We start from the raw sequence: 23,435 nt of genomic DNA, 5'->3' as shown, positions 1-23,435 counted from the left end.
GTGATGTAATTCAACATTAATTTTTTAATATATGAATTAACATTTCACCGAAAAAAAAAGCAAAAAATATGTGAATGTAAATAGATATGACAAAAGCTGAATGTATAGCTATAAATATGACATACGCTGAATATCTAGTTGAGAAAGTACTCCAAAATATTTGGTAATCTAATCACTTTCTAATATTGGAATAATTGGATATTGGAGTATTTGGGGATTTATATATTCGAGTAATTGAGTAACAAGATTTTATGGGTAAAAGTAATTATGTGGTAGTATGCATATTATCATGTATCAGATTATTTGTATTAGGGCTATTAGGATTGTCGTATCCATACACAACCCTAATAACTGCTAAACAATGTTTAAGAAAAAATATTTTATGAATGAATATTGAACTTCCAAGAATATACGCGACTTAGGGTTTAACCTCTTCCTATCCCTCTCCCTCTCCCTCTCCATCTCCTCTCCCTCATCCATTTATATCTCTCTCCAACGTCGTCACATCCTAAACCGCCTCCCTCCTTTCATCCTCGCGGCCCTTCTCAGTAAATTTCCCCTTTCTTCTCCCATATACCTTCCATGTCCCCAATCATCCTCTTATAAATATAAATCCTCCGTTTTCTCCCTCTTATATATCCTTCGTTTCCCCTCTTTCACCTGCTCTTATATTATGCCTCCGCCCATTCTCCCGCGTACTATTCCTCTGTATTTTCCCATTTTTGCTCCTCACCTTCCTAATTCTTCTTCCTTTTATCGTTTTCATACTTCTATTTCCCTCTTTCTACCTCTTCTTCCCCCTTAGTCTCTTTCTCGACCACCATCCCTTACCCATTCCTCGTCTCTTGTGCCTTTCATGTCCCCCATCCTCCTCTTATATATCCTTTATTTCCTCTTCTGCTCCACTTTCTCTCATATTATTACTCCTCCCATTTTTTCTCGTACCACTCCATCATATATTCTCTTTTCTCCTACCTCTCATTTCCTCTTTTTTCTTTCCTTTTATTGTTCATACTCCTCCATTTCCCTCTCCCTACCTCCTATTTTCCCCTTATTCTCTTTCTCGACCTCCATCCCGTTCCTCTTTCCCCATATCTATATTCCCCTACTTCCTCTTCTTCTCCTAATTTTTGTCTTACTCCCCTTAGCCTCCTCCACTTCTCTTTCTCCTGTTTCCCACTCTCTTCCCCTCGTTCTCTTCTTTCCCCTTTTTTTTGTCTCTTTAACGTTGTCGCCTCCTTATTTTCATTCTCCTTGTCTCCTTTCCTATTCCTCCTCCCTTATCTATTTTCATGTCTCCCTGCCCCCTTCTATCTCTAGTCTCTCTCTACTAATTCGAATAAAATGACATCCTGATTACAATTTACTCTATTAACTGATACACTAATTGAAACGAAATTCGCTACGTTTACTAAATTCATTTTTTTATATTTTAATCGTTTACATTTCATGTACATGTTAGCGGATTCTTATTGACGCAGGTGTTTGTACATGTTGGCCAATCACAATGAACTCTTGTTGTAATATTGTTTTGATGGTTGAATCGTTTGCATACAAAATTACAACTATTTGTAAATAATTCGTATTTAACTTTGCTTAAAGCATGTATATCGAATATACTACGCCTTCAGCTTAGATAGTTAATTATTAAAGAACACAATTATACGGAATACATAAGACATTAGAAACACATATACCATTCTTTGTCTAACTTCTGTTCATATTACTACTACTCCCCTTTATTCTCATACTACTCGCCTTTCTCCCCTTACCCTAACCTACTCTTCCTCCTCTTTCTCTCTTCCTCTCCTTCTCTTTATTCCTCTTCTTTCTTTCTCCATTTTCTCTCAAATGTTCCCGCGTTTGTGGCTTGTTTCGGGATAATATAAAGCTTGTTGGAGACGACTTGGACGTGATCAATCGACTCGTGATAGTTGATGATGGTGCTTTTGCTACGGAATTGTTATGCTAATGACAAGTTTTTCTGTTTTTCTTGTTATACTGCATGCACACCAATTGCTGAAGAGTAAATGGATATGTGATTGAACTGTTTTTTTTGTAATGCCGAGGAGCGTTAAATTAACTCAATTTACCCGATTTGTAGTATACCGGAGTATATGGTTAATGGTAAATTTGTATTGATCAGTATTTAGTGTTTGTAATGTTGCAGAATGTTTTCTTACTTGCTACTTAATGAACTTCTATTCTTCATATAACATAGATCTCTTCATCAATATGGCAAAAAGTTTTTTTAATGATTGGTTTTTACTGGTATAAGTCATGAGGACGGGATTGAACATGTAATTAGTTTCACGTATTGAGGTGGGGATGAATCCTCTGAATTGACTCTGCGACCTTTAGGTTAGACCCTTGAAAAAATCTTGAGTATTAGGATCGAGGGGAAGGAAATCGAAAAAAACTCGACTTATAGGCATGGCATCATGTTGACATATTCATAATACCTCCATGTCACCATTAGAAAGTTTGTTTCAGTCGCGTTGGTGAACGAACAAGATAAATCCATTCAACACGAAAAGATGAGTGACAGTACAACAAAAGGAAAACTATTGTTGTGAATGTGGGAATTTGATAATCCACGGGGGTTTTGAAAAAAGAGTCATGTAACACTCCGTATTTTTACCACTCTTTTATAATTTCTTTTCTATTTACGTTATATTTTGTTGGATTTTAAAAACTAGCAGACCCCCTTTCACAGGATAGACAGATATACCCACTTGGTAATCCAAATTATTTTTAACCCTTTTCTCCTTTTACTTCTTCTCTTTCACTATAAAACCATGTTGTAAAACCAAAAGAAGACCCTTAGCCTTCTTTTTCTTCTACCGAATTAACCAAACAATAAAATAAAATGAGCTCTCATTTCCCAATTGTCTCGTTAAAACGAGATAATCAAATCCTAAACTACCATTTTGATTTCTAAATCTTTTCGAATTTTAAGCTTATTGATGTCATCTTATCTATAATTAAAGGTATTGATATTTATCCCTTGCAAGATCAATTTTTTTCAGATTTTAAACTTTTGGTATTTTGTTTAAAACATACATGCATGTCAATTTCTAGTAAGATCTTGATATAAGAACAAATTTACTTTAATTTCTAGTTAAAAATGAATTATTTTGAGTTATTATTAGATGGTGTAATTGAAATTTTATTGTAGTAGTTAAGTATTGATGTTTCTGCCGAGAAGAAGAATAAGAAGAAGAAGAAGAAGAAGAAGAAGAAGAAGAGGACCCGACGGCAGAAGTTGGTACCGGTTTTAGCGACTCAGCAGAACCGTCTCACTTCGGTGCTTTGATGAATATATCTAACTCCTTTAATAGGGTGGGTAAATTAACATTTTTATTTTTATTCCACATTATTTTATTTTATCGTTGCATGTGAATTAATTATTTGCATGTGGATGAATTAACAACTTTTGTGTTATTAATTATGTGTGTTAATTTATTGATGCATGTTCTAATTTGTGTTACTAGTAATTATTGACATAAATCATCAAATGAATGGGTTAAAAGTTTAAAAAGAGATTTTGGGTGGTGTGGCTGTAAACCGTGGACACTAAGGAGAAAAAAAAATTGATTTTTACAAAATTCCAACTTAATTTAACTGGTTTTATAACAATTGATAATTTATTATTGCGTTAACAAGTTTAAAAAAAAAATTCTGTCTTGTAAGAAGAAGTTGGCCGAGACATATAGAGCCAAGCAAGGAAATGTTGAAATTTTTTTTTTTTTTTTGGTGAAATGTGAGTTGTATATATTTATATATCAAAAAAGATGTTTAAGGGGTACATATCAACTAATGTCAATTACATAATCAAACTTCTTTAAGCCACTCTAATTCTAAGGTAGTAAGCTTGTGCCTGTCTCTACCATGGACTCTCAACTTCATGTCATCAATGATATTTGTAGCAACCTTCTGCGGCCTTAGAAGAACACCCTCAATCATGCATTTATTTCTATGATGCCATACATGATATAACGCTCCCAAGATCAGTCCTGCCTTCACCCCTCTCTGCATCTTAGTGCCAGTAGGTTGCATACACCAGTCCAGTATATTGCCAACTGGTAGATTTAAACCAGTTTTCTGCTGCAGATGTTGAACGATCCTGAAGCTGTAGTCACACCCAAAGAATAGGTGTTCCAAATCTTCTGATGCCTGTCCACATAACCAGCAGCTATCATCAATGTCCACCCCATACCTGATCAACTTATCTTTGGTTTTGAGAGCTCCATGGGCAAGAAGCCATCCCATGAATTGATGCTTTGGGATCACCCATTCATTCCATATCACCCCATCCCAGCTCACCTTAGGACGAGTCCCCATGAGCCATTGATAACAGCTGGCAGTAGAGAATCCTACCCCCTGTATATCCCATGCCCCATTGGTATAGGCAGCAACCAAGTCCTGTTTTACCCTACATACTCTCCTCCATACCCAGCTTGTGTTAGCACCAGGCTGATACTGCCACCAGTTCTCTCCTTTCAGATGGTTGTGCTTCACCCATTTGACCCATATAGTGTCTTTATCCTCAGCAATCCAGTTAACCAGCTTACCTATCAGAGCCTTATTCACCATTTCCAAGTTTTTAATCCCTAAACCACCCTCTGCTTTAGGCCTGCACACTGTGTCCCATGCCACCAGTGGAACCCTATGATAGTCAGCACAATTATCCCATAGGAAATTTCTGCAAGCAGCCTCCACTTTTGCAAGGATTGCCTTTGGGAGAACAAATAAGGAAGCCCAATAAGAATGTAAGGTAGTCAACACTGCTTTCACCAAGACAAGTCTCCCAGCATATGAAAATTTTTTTGCCCTATAACCATGAATTCTATTACAGATCTTCTCAACTAAGCATTCACAGTCTTGTTTTTGTAATCTAGTAGTTTGAATTGGCATGCCAAGATATTTAAAAGGTAACTTACCCTCAACAAAACCAGAAACACTCAGAATATCATGTTTGAGTTGCTCAGGCACCCCTCTGAAATAAGCATTTGATTTTGTAGCACTTATCTTTAGTCCAGTTGCTTTAGAAAAAGTAGAATAAGACTGGAGTAGCAGCATAATGGACTTAGCATCCCCATGGCAGAAAAGGAGCACATCATCTGCAAACATTAAGTTTGCCAGTTGCACTTGCTTGGACATAGGATGATACTTGAACTCAAACTTAGCAGCAGCATACTTAATAGTTCTTGTCAGGTATTCCATGCATAATGTGAAAACAAGAGGGGAGAGAGGGTCTCCCTGCCTGAGACCTCTCCTGCCATGGAAATATCCAAACATTTCCCCATTGAGGGATAAGGAAAAGGATGCTGTTGTTATGCATTGCATCAACATTTCCTGAAAGTCCACAGGGAATCTTAGATCTTCAAGGAGATCTTCAAGGAGATTTTCAACAAAGGACCACTCCACAGTATCATATGCCTTTTGGAGATCTATTTTAAATAGGAATCTAGGAGATGCATTAGGCTTTTCATAGCACCTAATTAGATCTTGGCATATAAGGATATTCTCCTGAATGCTCCTATTTTGAATAAATGCTCCCTGATTATGAGTCTCTGGGTACTCTATCGAGTAGGCCTTACTCTGTCGAGTAAGGGTGAGTTACGTTTTAAAATAGTTTCTGACCTGTTGGGTACTCGATCGAGTACCGTTGCTACTCGATCGAGTAAGGGGGCACTCGATCGAGTACCTTAGCTACTCGATCGAGTACCTTAGCTACTCGATCGAGTAGCCGGTTTATGGGGAGTTTTTCTCGGGTTTTGTTAATTATGCGATTAGGTATATAATCTTTTCCGTCATTGTTCTTAAACACTTTTCAAAACCTATTTACTGTCAAGAGAGAAAAACAAAACATCGTTCTTCACTTTAATCGCATTGTTAGCAAATCCCGGAGTTTGGAAGGTCGGATTTCACCTTTCTTTATACCGTTGAGATCCTTGCGTCGAGGGTAAGATCTATGTACCGTTTTTATAGTATTTCCTTTAAGTTGTTTAAACCCTAATATGGGGAATTGGGGGTTTTGTTGTAGATAATGATTGGTAGTGATTATGTGTATGTATGATAGGAGGAGGATTTGTAGAAGAGGCTTTTTGATACAGCTGTTGAGACCGTCGATTGTTGTGCTTTCCGGTAGGATTTCCTACTCGTATTAGTCCCATAATGGGATGATTGTTGATGTGTTGTGGTTGATTGAATAATATAGTAATTGTATTGTGACGGTTTGTTGATTGTGATTGTTTGTCTCTGGTTCTCGAGGCGTGTCCTCGGCTGAGTGGGGTCACTTGCGGGAGTGGCTTCACGCCCTAGTTTTGCCCTTCGTGGAACCCGCCATGGAAGGGGATGTGCACATTAATGGACAAGGTTATCGCTCATTATGAGGAGCAGGGATTTGGTGGGTACGGTTGCGGTTCCCCACTGGCAGGGCTGGTCCAGTGGACAGTCGGTGATTGAGATTGATGGGACTGGTGTGATTGTGTGTGTGTGTGACATTGTAAGTTGTCTGTTTGTCGTATTGTTAATATATATAAGTTGTGTGATTAGTACTGACCCCGGTTGTTGTTTGTAAAACCTGCGGTGATCCATTCGGGGATGGTGAGCGAAGTGAAGCGAGTTTGAGTTGAGTCTTGGGATAGTTTGGATGTGCCACCGTCGACGATAGAAGTCTTCATTTGTAGCTTTGCTAGTTTTATAACATTTGATTAATTGGTAGACAGTTGGTTTGAGAACATGTATCGTATTTTGGTATTTGGTTTCAGTTGTAACCTTTCACTAAACTTATATTATTTAAAGTTGTTTCGTTATTGTCTTATGAATATCACGCCTCGGGTAACCGAGATGGTGGCATCCTTATACCTGAGTGGTCCTGGTAAGGCACTTGGAGTATGGGGGTGTTACAAATGGTATCAGAGCGACGATCCTGAAACCTGTAACCAATGAATCCAATGGATATAGAGAGTCAATTAAAATGAACCCGGGGTAAAAGTTGTAGGAGCTAATGCAAAGGCTTGGGAGACGTCCTAAAGTCGCGAACTCGCCCTACAATTTTGAACCGGTCACCATGGGATATGAGTCATGATCGCTATATGTTTACTAATGCTCTATTGCGTGTGTTGGATGGATGAGTGTTATCTAGTTGAATGGATGTGTGGTGGAAAAGATTAAGGTAATATTTTTTTTACGATAACATGAATTGTGATGGGAATTACTACTAGTTACTATTGTGTATATGCATATGATTGCGTGCATATGATTGGATGAATAAATTGTATGAATACGAGTATGAATGTGATCTATGATTTGGTTTGAAAAGATGAGGTAAGGAATTGCATGAGAATATGAAATTCATGTGGAGAACATGTTTATGTGATGGAAGTGGATTTTCTACTTTTGCTATGTTAGTAACATGTGAATAGGGGGATTTTATGTCGTATATTATGTTATTGTTGTACGTAAAGGTATAGAATAAAAGGATGTGGGTAAATTATGATTGACAAGTTAAATAATCTATGTGCATGATGAATGTTGTTGCTTGGCTTTTGGAGATAGTAACATGTGATTAGGAATACTGGTTTTATGAGTATTGAGTTGTTTTTGTTTACCTTGTTGTCGTTTAAGTTGTTTGAAAGAGAAAATCGAATAGTTAAGTCGTCTGATTACAGCAAAGTTGTCTTTAAACTGTTATAACTTGGGATGCATAAATGATTTTAATGTGATTCCAATTGGAGGTGATAGCTTGTTCTTTTATGATTCTAACGATAGGTCACACGCCCAAAACGACCAAGAAATGAGTGAGTTATGACTGTTTTACGAAAACTGGACAGTGCTGAGAATTGGGGTACTCGATCGAGTATCCTTGGTACTCGATCGAGTAAGGGGGCACTCGATCGAGTACGTTAGTTACTCGATCGAGTAGCCCTGGTGATTTGTTTTACGTGCTTTTGATCTTCGCCTACTCGATCGAGTAAGTCACTTACTCGATCGAGTGGCCTGTACTCGATCTAGTGACCCCTGTTTTGGGTCATATGCTTATGTTTTGGACATTCGTTGCATATTATGTTTAATTCAAAGGTATTATTTTGCTTCTTTATGCACCGTTTTACATGTATGTTGATCCTGATGCGTAAGTTACCCAATCTTATGGTGTAGTGAGTGGCACCTGTGGTGAGTAGGAGTTCGGTGGGAGGACATGAGTTCTATGTGTTGTGATAGATAGTGGAAAAAGAAATGGGAGATTGGTATGGCTTAATTGAGGCATAGAGCATGTTTTGTGAGACGGGATGAGTGACATGATTGTGCGTTGAGTAATGTAAGAGTAAGTGAATGTGGGCAAAGAGTGATGTAAGTTTAAGGAACGTGAGAATGAAAAGATTGAAAGAAAGGATGTGGATAGTAGCAACCTGAGATGTATAACGAATTATGGAGGGAGATGGTTAGAAATAGTGTTGAGTAAGAATATATGTAATGAAAGGTCGTTTTAGAGGAATTGAGAAGAGTGGTATATAGCGAACTTAATGGAGACATGTCGCGACGTGGATTTGCAGATAGTGACTGAGTTTGGAAATTTGTGTTATCGAGAGACGAAACTAATGTGTGATTTCCTTGCGGTATAAAAAGAATTTTGATTTCTAGAGATGTAAAAAGGGAGATGTAATTGTTTGAACATTAAACGTTGATTTTTTTTATGGACAAATTAGTGACAAGTGTGAGTGAGTGGAGTGATGAGAGGGGACCCATGGTAAGAAAGAGTGAGATAATATCGATAAGAAATAATGGGATTGGAATTTTGGAGCAATGAGAAGGTGATCGGAGCACTAAAGAGTTAGGAAGAAGTAATACGGAGTTGAATGGTTAATTACTTTAGTCGAGTGTAAAAAGAAAAGCATGAGGGGAGTAAAACTAAGAAAATGTTCACCGGAGTTATGTGATAAAAAAAAAAAAAAAAATAAGGAATCGTCAAGATGCATTATACTATCATGAGGAATTGAATTAATGATTATACAGGAGCTTCGGAACAACAAGATTAGTCTTGAGTTTTGAGGAATTAAGTAAAGTAAGAAGTTGGTAGAATGTCAGCAGGATATGAGATTTTGGTGGAGAGTTAGATGATGATACAATTAAGGATAGTATTGGGAATAATGTTGAGGTAATTTTGTTGATAGATTTGATGCTCGTTATTGGGGATGATAACCAAAGATAGGGAAGAAACGGTGATGTTTAGAGATGAGTGTAAGAAGTTTGATGTACGAACGGTAGTTGTGTGGAGGTGTTGTCGCTAGTGGTTAAGGTTAATGATAAATAGGAAAGATGACAATTCTAAAGAGGCTGATTTTGTAGAGATTGAATTGATAGGTATGGTTGTGAGGAAGTATAAGACATAGTCTTAGGAGGCGGTTTCTCATAGTAAGTGTTAACTGCATAGTTATGTATGGCGAAGGTGTCTTTGGTTATGCGAATGGAAGAATGTGATGAGGGGCATGCGAGTTAAGCTCGGGCGACAGGTAACTTTGTTGAGTGGTAACTTACGTGATCAGGATTGACTAGTTGGATGTGATTATGGGTCTAAGATGTATATAAATGTTTGTGTGAGGTTATGACCTCACAAGACGTGGTATGGTGTTATTATCATAAAGTTGCTATTTGAATGTTCTGTAATGCATGTTGAGTACGCTAATCTAATTGAATGATATTCAAAAGGGTAATAATTTGAGTGATCTGGCATGACTGGCTATACTTGTATGTATTCATGATACATGTCAATCTGTGATATGGTAAGGGGATGATATTCACGAGGTTATTACCTGTTTAATTCATAAAATATGTTGTGTTATGATTTAGTAAAGTGGATTTGAGTAAGTTTTTCTTGTCTGAGAAGTTATTCTGAGTTAGTATTTATGGGAGCTGTATGCAGTTGTGATGACTATCGATGTGGTTGTGGTGCTTCGGGTGGTGATCCGGGCACGATATTTAGTGTTGAGATGCGGGTATTTTTTTTTCGCACTGCGGTGTGGCTGTTGGTGGCGGTGTTGTGATGCCGTCACCGGTTGTGGTGGAGTAGGCGGGATGATTATGATTCGAGTTTCGAAAGTACATACCAGTCATACATAGATTGTTGTTTTGTTTGACGTTGCTTCCTGTGAGTTTCAGGTTGTACAGATAGACAGTTGTTTTGTTTATCGATGTTTCTTACCAGTTAAGTTTTGGTATGTGAGTAGAGTATGATATGAAAGAGAGTTGTACATGTTTTCGTTGTTGTCATGGTATAGTGACATTCTGTTGATGGGACACAGTTGTGAGAAGTTGTTACAGTAATTTTGATCTTATTTTAAGATGAGGCATCGGTAGTCATAGTCATGGCAAATGATTCGTAGAACATGTGTGGTAATGATCTGATATATGCAGGTGGTTCATAATCTTTTGTTGAGACAGTGAGTGTAGGGTGTTGAATAATAAGTGTCGTGTTAAGTTATGTATGAGTCTTGCGGTAATGAAAGAAAGGAACTTGAGGATCTCGTGTGAGTGTACGTAACAAGTGTGGATCGTGAGTTATGCTTTTGATGATAAGCGTTTTATATAGTTTATATAGAGAGGTGTGTCATGTTGCGGTAATAGGGAACAAGTGAAGTTTTAGGTTAAGCTAAGGATTTTGTGGTATAGGTTAGGTGGTGTGACGAGTGAAGTGAAGTATGAGAATTGTTTAAGTAAGAGAGCCTTGGATATGTGCATGGCGAGTGTTTAGATTATAGGTGGTTATCTTTGACATGCGGTGGTGATGAGGATAATGAAAAGATATATCTAGGGTTTAGTATTAGCGAGTTACGAGGACGTAACATTTATCTTAAGAGGAGTAGGATGCGATAAAAGAGATTTTGATGGGTGTGCATATGGTAATATATTTGGAAGTTTGAGTCTTGATGTCGAATAAAAGGTTGATTCGTGTTGTGGTTAATTTTGTTAAAGGTCATGACCGTGCTTGTAGTAGTTCGATGTTTAGGAGTGTGAGAATATTTCACCAGTGTTGACAGTTGGATGATGATGTTTATGAGTGTTAGTAAAGTTCGAGGACGAAGTTCCTTTTAAGGGTGGTAGAATGTAACATTCCGTTTGATGTCTATGAGTGTCTTGATTTTGGATTTGATAGTGGATGATACTATGGAGCTAGCAACGTTAGAGGATGGTAGTTGGTTATGTATGGAGTTGGTGTCGTGAGAGATATATATGTGGTGGATACGATATCGTGAGTCATGTTAAGGAAGTAAACATAGTTGGTGGGGTGGGTGTTAAGAGTTCATGTTTTATGATTGGCCGAGTTCTTGAGTTCTTAGTTATGTTGTTGTGTCTTGGTCAAGTTAGCATGGTTGTTTCATGTATGGGTTGAACTTCGGGGACGAAGTTCTTTTTAAGGAGGGAAGACTGTAATACTCCGTATTTATGAGTCTCTGGGTACTCTATCGAGTAGGCCTTACTATGTCGAGTAAGGGTGAGTTGCGTTTTAAAATAGTTTCTGACCTGTTGGGTACTCGATCGAGTACCGTTGATACTCGATCGAGTAAGGGGGCACTCGATCGAGTACCTTAGTTACTCGATCGAGTAGCCGGTTTACGGGGAGTTTTTCTCGGGTTTTGTTAATTATGCGATTAGTTATATAATCTTTTCCGTCATTGTTCTTAAACACTTTTCAAAACCTATTTACTGTCAAGAGAGAAAACAAAACATCGTTCTTCACTTTAATCGCATTGTTAGCAAATCCCGGAGTTTGGAAAGTCGGATTTCACCTTTCTTTATACCGTTGAGATCCTTGCGTCGAGGGTAAGATCTATGTACCATTTTTATAGTATTTCCTTTAAGTTGTTTAAACCCTAATTTTTGGGAAATGTGTCCTCAACAATAGTGCGATCATGTGATTTAAATATCATTATTAAATCTCATTTTAAAGAATACAATTGGGAAGTAATTTTGTTACTGTCAACTGGTCAACATATATCGGTAATGATTGGCTGACTAGAGTTTGACATTACTGTCGTGTGACGGTGGTGATCAGTTGACCCCATAGGTCATACCTATAGGGCAATACTCTTAATTGATCATTTAATTAATCGTATAATGTTACGAGTTAATTAAATTACTTGAAAAATTGACGGACGATTTTGGAAGTAAAATTTACGTATCAAATTGAAATGTGATTAAATGAGATACGGTCTGAGTAATTGAATTGTATCATTACTCGGATGAAATTATTGTTTAAGGAAACAATTAAATTTGAATGAATTATTATAAATGCGATTTATAAACGATAAAATATTTTGGTACAAGTAATTATGAATTACTAAGTCGATTTTGTATATGACGTATTTTTACTAATACGTTGATTTTTAATATGTTAAAAATACATAACAAATTTATGTGACATGTGACATGTGACATATTGACAATTGACAAAAATAATATGGAATCCATATTATACAATGTACCGAAAAATTGGAGGAGTATTAGTCTTAATATTGTGTTTGCAATTAAGTGGTAAACATAATGATTAAAAAGGGAGAGTAGCCATGCAACCCTATTTACCTTGTGAAGGCAAACTAATGCATGCATTGGGTCTTTTTCTTCCCCTCTCCTCTCCTCTTACACGGTTCACAAAAGAAAAGGGCAAAGGGTTTTGTCTTTTATTTTTAACATACACTACATGTAATAGTGTGTAAGATTTCATTCATTCATCCAACTTCCAAAAGGGATTAAGTTTTAGAAAGATAAAATCCTCCAAAAATCCCTCTCTCTCAACCGGTTTTGAGAACCCAAAAACCAAACAATTTTGGTTCAATTTTTCACTAGATTAATATTATACTAGCTCAAATAATATTAATTAGATTAAGAGTTAGCTTTGGGTATTATTCCTAAGGAGAGATCCTACACTTGGATCTTGTTCTTCCATTAAAGGAAAGCTCAAGAACAAAAGAAAAGGAGATTTCTTTTGTGCCCCATTAAACCGAAATACCATTGTAAGGATATGATTTCTTCTCTATTTTATTATATTGTTTGCATGCATAAAATCCGTATTTAATTTTATGACAAATTAATTTCAACATATATGAGTATGTTAGTTTGTATATAGATCTACATTTTTTTCAATCGGTATCATGAGCCACGGTTGTTTGCATGCAAATCGGTTAAAAGTTTTTCCGAGTTATAAGAATAACAAATAAAACTTGTAAAATTTGTGTTATTATGAAATATCACGAAATTAATCCATGCATGTTAATATTTCTGGTCCTAAAATTTTTTAGGATATTTTGGTTAATTTTACGGATTTTTATTGTTCATATTTCACTATAATGGCATTTAAATATGATTTTATGAGTAAAAATGTCATTTTTGGTCTAAAATTAGCTATACTTCGAATTTTCAGTTGGTTTTTGGATATGTTGACACATATATTATTTTGAGATAACCTGTAAATTTTCATAATTTTTGGACTTGTTATGCTCGAAAAATGAATTTTTCATTATTAAATTCGGATTTAGGTGAAAAATAGGTTAATATGAGTTAAATTTCGAATCTGGTCATAGAAAATTAATATGTTGTCACATGCAATTTTAGAAGATGTGTGTAAAATAATTGGCTATAAAGAAGTCTTTTTGCATGATTTATGGAGTTTTGAAGAAAAATAGCATAAATAGTGACATTATTAGTGGAAAATTAATAAAACATAATCTATGACTTAGGAAAAACGTCTAATGTTTCACTTTATTATCTTTTTCAGATCTAAAATTGAAAAGTTAATGAAAATAATTTTTCCATGTTTTTATGATTATTTTATTAAAAAATCGATAAACCGCAACATTGTTTTTCCGGTAAATTTTTGAAATTTTTAACCTAAGATTTTGAACATTATGAGTGTCATGGAAATTTTTCCAGAATGTTCATGAGTTTAAATTTCAAATTTTGAATTTATTTGAAATTTTCTGATTTATTTGAAGTTTAATAGCTTATTTTTGTAATTTTTGGTCCATTTATGAACAATTTTGTAAATATGGGTTAATTATGGTCAAATAATTAGTGAAGACTAAATTTTGAGTCCTAAGAGGTTAGGGTAATTAACTTATGCATAAATATGAGTTTATGTATTTTTGTGATTATAAAATGTTGAAATCACGCAAATCCGTAAAAACCGAGTAATATACGATATTGGCTAATTAAAGGCGATTTAGCATAAAATTGAGCATGTTCATACATATATAATGCTGCATTTTCTTTATGATTGTCATAATTTTAATTTATGTAATTTTGAATTATGTAATTTTACTTAGTATGGCCTTAGATTTTAATTGGTATTTCCCGAAATGTATGGGAATATCGATTCGGTTGTAATTTTTTATTGTGATCTCGTATCACCGTTTTGTAATTTAATAGATTTATTTTATTTTAGTTACAAATGTAAAATAGGAAATTATGTAATTTATTATGTAATTTTATTTATCTCGGAGTTCCCAAAGACGGATTTCTTCAAGATGGCGATACATAAAGACGGTGTTACCTCGAGATGCGTGCCACAACCGAAGTTCAAGGGACCAATGGAGTTGGTTTCCGAATAAGTAATAGTTAAATAGTTTTTCTATTTTAGGAAAGGCCATACTAGGATTTATTTATCTTTATGCTTGCATTTTATTTTATGTCGCATGCATCGCTAAATCGCCATAACTAAAACATGCATCCTTATTTTATCGAGTTTATCGACCGTGTCAATTCGAATTATCGTAGTTCACCGCTTTAGTTCACTTAAAACGTGATAGATAATAAATTGACATGACCTCTCGCTAAAACAAACAATTGAGACATAGCTTTACCAAATAGTAGAAACCATGAAAACCTATTTCGCGAGGGAGTGCACTCGGCCCTACCGGGGTACAAACCTTGTTACGTAGGGGAAGTGGGTGATGAATGTTAATCCACCGAGTTCATGTTAATGAGGGTTTCATCGGCCATACCGTGCCCAAGTTGATGTGGACTTGGATCATGGACACATTTATTCGAAATTTGGATTGAGCTCAACGGAAGTATTCGCGACCGTAGTTGCATGTGTTCCGGGCTATAGATAAATATTAGAGTAATTTTATCGACCAAGAGTTCTAAAAGTAGAATCGATTAAAACGTTAATCCACCGAGTTTTATTGATAAGGGTTTCATCGGCCATACCGTGCCCAAGTTAATATGAATTTGGATCTTGGAATCATTTATTATAGTTGGGTAGAGGTCACTATATAAATGTTCATATCTTGTTAATTTGCAAGTATGATTTAAAAAGACAAGTGTTAATATTTCCTTTTCCTCCATATTTGTAGTTCTTTACAATGAATCCACCAAATGCTACCGCACCGATAACTATTGAGTCATATCGCAATGTTCTTGACGACGTTTGCTCCAACAACAATTTTGATACTACTAGAGAACTTCATTTCGGGATAGGTTCGGATGGAAACCTTAACTTCATCACTTCTTCTAAACCACCTACTACTACTAGACCTCGTGTGAGTCCGTCTCAGGAAGACTACCTCATACAATCTATAGGGTCTTTGTCTATGGAAGATAAAGATGCCAAAGCTAGTGGGAGCTCTAGCAATCAAGTTCTTGCTTCAAAGGGCAAGAGGTTCAAGAAGAATTGAAAGAAAATCAAAAACTTCAAGCAAGTTAATGATGAGTGCCATTATTGCTATGGCATGGGACATTGGTTTAGGAATTGTCCCATGTATTTGCGAAATATAAGGGAAGGACTCATTGCTCCAAAAGGTACAATTCCTAAAGAAATTTATGTTATTGATATAAATTATACTTCCACTACGACATGGGTACTAGATACCGGTTGTGGTTCTCACCTTTGTAATCATTTACAGGGTTTAAGAGATGTGGAGAGGCTTAGCAAGGGAGATGTGGATCTACGCCTTGGAAATGGAGCTCGGGTAGCGGCCGAATCCAAAGGAACTTATGTTCTAGCTTTGCCAAACGGATTTGAGTTGTATTTACATAATTGTTTTTATGTGCCTACGCTCTCTAAAAACATTATTTCAATCGCCATGCTAGACGTGGACGGTTTTTGTTTTGTCATTATAAACAATCGTTGTACTATTTCTAGGAACGACTTGGTTATAAGCCAAGCTTCCTCTATCAATGGCATTTACATTTTAGAGACCTCAAATCCGACTAATGATATTTATAACATTCAATCAAAGAAACTCAAAACAAGTGACCCAAGTGAAGCGTTCATTTGGCATTGTCGATTAGGTCACATAAACGAGAATCGCATCAAAAGATTAATTTCTACTAATGTGATTACATCATTTGATTATCAATCATTTGGTACATGCGAATATTGCCTACTTGGCAAAATGCCTCGTAATCCTTTTAGTGGTAAAGGGACACGAGCTAGTGAACTATTGGGACTCATACACACCGATGTGTGTGGACCAATGAGTATCACCGCTCGTGGTAATTATGACTACTTTATAACCTTCACCGACGACTTAAGTAGACATGGGCATGTCTATTTAATGAAACATAAGAGTGAAGCGTTTGAGAAATTCAAGGAATTTCAAAACAAAGTAGAGAACCAATTGAACAAAAAGGTAAAAGCACTACGTTCCGATCGTGGTGGTGAATACCTTAGCCTTGAATTTGATTCACACTTGAAAGGTTGTGGTATTATATCACAACTTTCTCCACCGGAACACCACAACTCAATGGTGTCGCCGAAAGGAGGAATCGAACCCTACTTGATATGGTTCGATCCATGATGAGTCAAACCAAGTTACCGAACTCGTTTTGGGGATTTGCGATTCAAACCGCAATTAGATCTTTGAACAATAGTCCCACTAAATCCACCGAAAAGACTCCATATGAGATGTGGACGGGAAAGGTTCCCAATATATCCTATATGAGGATTTGGGGATGTGATGCTTACGTCAAGACTAAAGCCGACAATAAGCTTGCCCCAAGATCCGAAAAATGCACCTTTGTAGGTTACCCCTCGCATTGTCGAGGATACTACTTCTACAAACCTCAAGAAAACAAAGTGTTTGTGTCTAGTGAGGCTGTCTTCTTAGAAAGTCAATTTATTTCTAAGAGACAGAGTGGGAGAAATTTTGAACTTGACGAAGTTCAAGAGCCACAAACCGAGGAAGAGACGAAAGAAGATGTTCCTTCGTCGTCTAACGCGGTTGTACCTCCTCCACTAAGAAGGACGGGCCGAGTAATTCGCCATCCCGATCGATATGTGGGACTTATCGAGGAAGATGGAACACTCGATGTATTGCTTATAAAAAGTGATGAGCCCGCCACCTACAAGGCCGCAATCTCTAGTCCAAATTCCTCCTTATGGCTTGAAGCGATGAAGTCCGAAATGGATTCTATGCATGAAAACCAAGTTTGGGACTTGGTAGATTTGCCTAAAGGGGCAAGACCCCTCCAATGCAAATGGATATTCAAGGTCAAAATGGCATAGAAGGAGATGACGATGTCTACAAAGCTAGGCTAGTGGCAAAGGGATTTACCCAAGTCCAAGGTCTCCATTATGATGAGACCTTCGCCCCCGTAGCCATGCTAAGATCCATACGGATTTTGTTAGCGATCGCCGCATTTCATGATTATGAAATATGGCAAATGGATGTCAAAACCGCTTTTCTAAATGGGCATTTAGAAGAGGAGGTGTACATGATACAACCCGAAGGTTTTGTTGATTCTAAAAATGCTAACAAAGTGTGCAAGCTTAAGAGATCCATTTATGGTCTTAAGCAAGCATCTAGAAGTTGGAATCATCGATTCAATCATGTGATAAAGGAAAATGGTTTCACTCGAAGTGTTGAGGAACCATGTTTATACATGAAATTCAGTGGGAGCAATGTTGTGTTCCTAATCTTGTATGTCGATGACATACTACTCATTGGAAATGATATTCCAATGTTGTCTTTGTTAAGAAGTGGTTAGGTAACCACTTCCAAATGAAGGATTTAGGAGAGGCACAACGCATATTAGGTATCCGGATCTATAGAGATAGATCCAAGAGGATATTGGCACTAAGTCAAGAGTCTTATGTCGATAAGATTCTTCGACGGTTCAGCATGGACAAATCCAAAAGGGGTTTGGTACCTATGGTAACCGGGACGATATTGAGCAAGACTCAATGTCCCTCCGAACCCCATGATGTTGAACGCATGAAGTTGATCCCTTATGCTTCCGATGTTGGATCAATCATGTATGCCATGATATGCACACGTCCTGATGTCTCGTATGCCTTGAGCATGACGAGTAGATATCAAGGAAATCCAGGTGAGAGTCACTAGATTCTTTGTCAAGAACATCCTTAAGTACTTGAGAAGAACTAAGGATTCTATCCTTGTGTTTGGAGGTGACACTGAGTTGCGTGTTAATGGATACACGGACTCAAGTTTTCAAACAGATAGAGATGACTTGAAATCACAAGCTGGTTTCGTATTTATGCTCAATGGTGGTGCCGTAAGCTGGAGAATCTTCAAGGAAGCTGTAACCGCGGATTCTACAACGGAGGCTCAAGACATCGCAAAGATCGAAGTCGCTAAGGAAGCTGTTTGGATCAGGCAATTCACGGAAGGTCTAAAAGTAGTACCTACCGCCAATGATCCCATCACTCTCTATTGTGATAATAGTGGGACGATCTTCCAAGCTAAGGAGCCAAAGTCTAGTAATAGATCTAGACATGTACTTAGAAAGTATCATGTAATAAGAGATTTCATTGAAAGAAAGGAAATTGCGATTTGTAAGGTTGGGACGGATGACAACATAGCCGATCCGCTCACCAAGCCTTTATCGCAGGCTAAGCATGATGGACATGTTACGTCCATGGGACTTAAACGTGTACCATGTTTTTGTTAGATTTTGAAATGAAATAAAAGTGTTGTTTTTGTTCATGTTCATAATCACATTTGTCTTTTATCTTTAATTTATACTTTGTTACATCCAAACGGGTTGTAGAGACAATTGAACCCCGTTAAAGTGAACACGGATTAACATAGTATTTGCCCATAGTCACTTGTATGAGGTGACGTCTCGAAGTGACTACAGTGTGAGGCGATTGATGGTAAGTTCAAGTGCCATAGAGTCATGTGAGATGACTAGTCGATCACATAGGCAGACTGTTAGGAACATTTTGTCGGGCCTTATGACCGCTTATAGAGTTTTGGCAAATTTATATAGCCTGGTCGTGGCGAGAGCTACTATAGTATTCTAATGAGTCGATTCTTTTGACTAAAGACTATTCGCCTAAGATGGCACAGTTTCAGATTAACTTTGATTTGTGTTACTACGACCTTCGTAAATGGGGTCAAATGGGCATATTTTGGGTTATGATGGCTGTGGCTAGTCGAAGGGAATGAGTGCGATAGGAATTGTCCACCCCTAGTCAGGGTTATAACAATATCTCAGGGCCACTCGAGGAGTAATGAACTGGAAATGCGTGACCACGCTCGGAAAGTATCTATGATAGATAAGTCCGGTCAATCAGTTATTCTCCAGATCGAGGAAACCACTCTCGATATGATCACTTGCAAGTACGACCTGAAAGACACCTTGCATTGAGTGGGAGATAGTAATAGGACAAGAGAATTGGTTACGCACACTTGTCGAGGACAAGTGGGAGATTGTTGGGAAATGTGTCCTCAACAATAGTGTGATCATGTGATTTAAATATCATTATTAAATCTGATTTTAAAGAATACAATTGGGAAGTAATTTTGTTACTGTCAACTGGTCAACATATATCGTTAATGATTGGCTGACTAGAGTTTGACATTACTGTCGTGTGACGGTGGTGATCAGTTGACCCCCTAGGTCATACCTATAGGGCAATACTCTTAATTGATCATTTAATTAATCGTATAATGTTACGAGTTAATTAAATTAATTGAAAAATTGACGGACGATTTTGGAAGTAAAATTTACGTATCAAATTGAAATGTGATTAAATGAGATACGGTCTGAGTAATTGAATTGTATCATTACTCGGATGAAATTATTGTTTAAGGAAACAATTAAATTTGAATGAATTATTATAAATGCGATTTATAAACGATAAAATATTTTGGTACAAGTAATTATGAATTACTAAGTCGATTTTGTATATGACGTATTTTTACTAATACGTTGATTTTTAATATGTTAAAAATACATAACAAATTTATGTGACATGTGACATGTGACATATTGACAATTGACAAAAATAATATGGAATCTATATTATACAATGTACCGAAAAATTGGAGGAGTATTAGTCTTAAAATTGTGTTTGCAATTAAGTGGTAAACATAATGATTAAAAAGGGAGAGTAGCCATGCAACTACCTTGTGAAGGCAAACTAATGCATGCATTGGGTCTTTTTCTTCCCCTCTCCTCTCCTCTTACACGGTTCACAAAAGAAAAGGGCAAAGGGTTTTGTCTTTTATTTTTAACATACACTACATGTAATAGTGTGTAAGATTTCATTCATTCATCCAACTTCCAAAAGGGATTAAGTTTTAGAAAGATAAAATCCTCCAAAAATCCCTCTCTCTCAACCGGTTTTGAGAACCCAAAAACCAAACAATTTTGGTTCAATTTTTCACTAGATTAATATTATACTAGCTCAAATAATATTAATTAGATTAAGAGTTAGTTTTGGGTATTATTCCTAAGGAGAGATCCTACACTTGGATCTTGTTCTTCCATTAAAGGAAAGCTCAAGAACAAAAGAAAAGGAGATTTCTTTTGTGCCCCATTAAACCGAAATACCATTGTAAGGATATGATTTCTTCTCTATTTTATTATATTGTTTGCATGCATAAAATCCGTATTTAATTTTATGACAAATTAATTTCAACATATATGAGTATGTTAGTTTGTATATAGATCTACATTTCTTTCACTAATATGGGGAATTGGGGGTTTTGTTGTACATAATGATTGGTGGTGATTATGTGTATGTATGATAGGAGGAGGATTTGTAGAAGAGGCTTTTTGATACAGCTGTTGAGACCGTCTGATTGTTGTGCTTTTCAGGTAGGATTTCCTACTCAGTATTAGTCCCATAATGGGATGATTGTTGATGTGTTGTGGTTGATTGAATAATATAGTAATTGTATTGTGACGGTTTGTTGATTGTGATTGTTTGTCTCTGGTTCTCGAGGAGTGTCCTCGGCTGAGTGGGGTGACTTGCGGGAGTGGCTTCACGCCCTAGTTTCGCCCTTCGTGGAACCCGCCATGGAAGGGGATGTGCACATTAATGGACAGGGTTATTGCTTATTATGAGGAGCGGGGATTTGGTGGGTACGGCTGTGGTCCCTCACTGGCAAGGCTGGTCCAGTGGACAGTCGGTGATTGAGATTGATGGGACTGGTGTGATTGTGTGTGTGTGACGGTGTAGGCTGTCTGTTTGTCGTATTGTTGATCTATATAAGTTGTGTGATTAGTACTGACCCCGGTTGTTGTTTGTAAAACCTGCGGTGATCCATTCGGGGATGGTGAGCAGTAATTGAGCAGGTTTGAGTTGAGTACTGGGATAGCTGAGATGTGCCACCGTCTGACGATAGAAGTCTTCCGCTGTAGCTTTGCTAGTTTTATAACATTTCAGTTAATTCAGTAGACAGTTGGTTTGAGAACATGTATCGTATTTTGGTATTTGGTTTCAGTTGTAACCTTTCACTAAACTTATATTATTTAAAGTTGTTTCGTTATTGTCTTATGAATATCATGCCTCGAGTAACAGAGATGGTGGCATCCTTATACCTAAGTGGTCCTGGTAAGGCACTTGGAGTATGGGGGTGTTACATTCACAATCATAGGTTTATTGTCAAACATATAATATCCTGAGTTTAGAACCTTTTCCTTCATTTCACCAGATTTGAATCGAACCAGAAACACACCATTTGGCATAAACGAGATTTTATCAATATTGAATTTGGTCCAAATTCTCCTAATAAAGCCTTCAATCACCTCCCATGGAGGATTTGCTCCTAGTATATAGCAGACAACAGCCTGATTCCAGTATTCAATCTCCTCCTCTACATACTCTTGTTCAATCTGCAGTAAATCCTCATGCTCTGTTTTTGGATTCTCCTAAGGAATTTCAGTACTCTGTTCTACCGTTTCTCGCAAAAATTCCTCCTCATCCTCTATTTCTTCCACATACTCTTCTTCATCCTCCGTTTCTACTTCCAATTCAGGAATTCCGGTTATCTCATTAATATTCTTCGTTTTCACTGCATTCTCACCATCCGGGCCTGCTTGATGTTCATTAGGGTTTGTTATATCATTAGTTTCCTCTATCTCTTCCGCAGGCGATGGTGCTTCTGCAGCAACTTGAATACTTCGTCCTCTTAAAGTCATCTCACGCTGCTTCTGATGCGCTGATTTCCTAGCCATTAGCTCGAAAATCAAATCAAAACTCGTAATTAATGCGCATTAACATCTCATTAGGGTTAATTCTCTCATTAGGGTTTTTTCTCTCATTAGGCTTTTTTCTTGATTGTATTTAAAAAAAAAGACCGTGTTGCTTTTCCTCTCTACTGTAACTTTTTAAATGTTGAAAATTTGTTTTTACTAATTTATTAATATATTATAATTGATAAGTAAATTACTAATTAGTAATATTTGACTAGATTCTTTATTATATGATTATTTCTTATGTTGATTAAGTAAGACGATAATCATAAGAATCGTCTTATGAGTTAAAATACTATTTTCAAGAGAATAAATTTACTTTGGATGTGGTGACGGTTTAAGCCCAAGCCAAAGGAAAACCTGTTTTAGTGTTTTACGCAAATGTTATAAAACGACTCATAAAATTATTTTAGTATTTCCGTCTTAAATGTTGTGTCAATGTGTTGTTATTTGTTTTTATGTAATTTCATGTATAATTTAAGAGGTCATGTTATTTAATTTTCGGGTTTTATTATTTATTTTAAAAGAAATGTAATTTAATTATTGTTTGCGAGACTGACCATCGATACCCCCAAAAATATAATAATCTAAAAACCTATTTTATTTTCTACGATTGAGTTAGAAGTTTAGAACCTTGGCGATCGTTTAGGCCTGACACACGATATCAGTAGTCTAATTTCAAATTTTAAGGTTGTGTCGATTAAGAAGTAATTTTATTTTGTGAGTCATCATTTGATAACAATTATTTTTACATCAATTTCAAAAGGATTTGAGTACCAATTACTTTTACCTTAGGTAAATGGATTTGACTTAAATAGTTCCTTTTGAAATTTCTCAATCAAGGCATTTTATTCGAATTGAGAATAAGAATAAAATTTTCAAAGGCTTAAATATATTTGTACTCAAACTCACGTTCTCAACTAAAACCGAGTTCTCATAGCTTACCGTATTGTTAGCCAAATATAGAAGTACTAAATCGGAAT

General features: G+C 36.5%; 1 protein-coding gene across 1 annotated transcript; it reads right to left on the bottom strand.

Annotated features, from left to right (window-relative positions):
- Positions 1-3,834: 3,834 nt before the first annotated feature.
- On the bottom strand, positions 3,835-22,434 carry LOC141631950 (uncharacterized). Its single transcript, XM_074444550.1, has 3 exons — positions 22,146-22,434; positions 21,892-22,025; positions 3,835-5,358 (listed from the first exon to the last, which is right to left on the bottom strand). Exons 1-3 carry the CDS (start codon positions 22,432-22,434, stop codon positions 3,835-3,837), a joined length of 1,947 nt encoding a protein of 648 aa, XP_074300651.1.
- Positions 22,435-23,435: the final 1,001 nt, after the last annotated feature.

The sequence above is a fragment of the Silene latifolia genome, chromosome Y (assembly GCF_048544455.1).
Source record: "Silene latifolia isolate original U9 population chromosome Y, ASM4854445v1, whole genome shotgun sequence".
NCBI classification, from domain to species: Eukaryota; Viridiplantae; Streptophyta; class Magnoliopsida; order Caryophyllales; family Caryophyllaceae; genus Silene; species Silene latifolia.
The sequence above is the reverse complement of the archived record's forward strand: the minus strand, read 5'-3'. Positions and strand labels throughout refer to the sequence as shown.

Excerpts from the sequence above, each read along its gene's own strand:
- LOC141631950 (XM_074444550.1), bottom strand. The coding sequence starts at position 22,434 with ATGGCTAGGAAATCAGCGCATCAGAAGCAGCGTGAGATGACTTTAAGA. Across the intron at positions 22,026-22,145 it reads GCGAGAAACGGTAGAACAGA|GAGCAAATCCTCCATGGGAG; the intron begins GTACTGAAATTC and ends GCTATATACTAG. Across the intron at positions 5,359-21,891 it reads CTGGTGAAATGAAGGAAAAG|GAAATGTTGATGCAATGCAT; the intron begins GTTCTAAACTCA and ends GTGGACTTTCAG.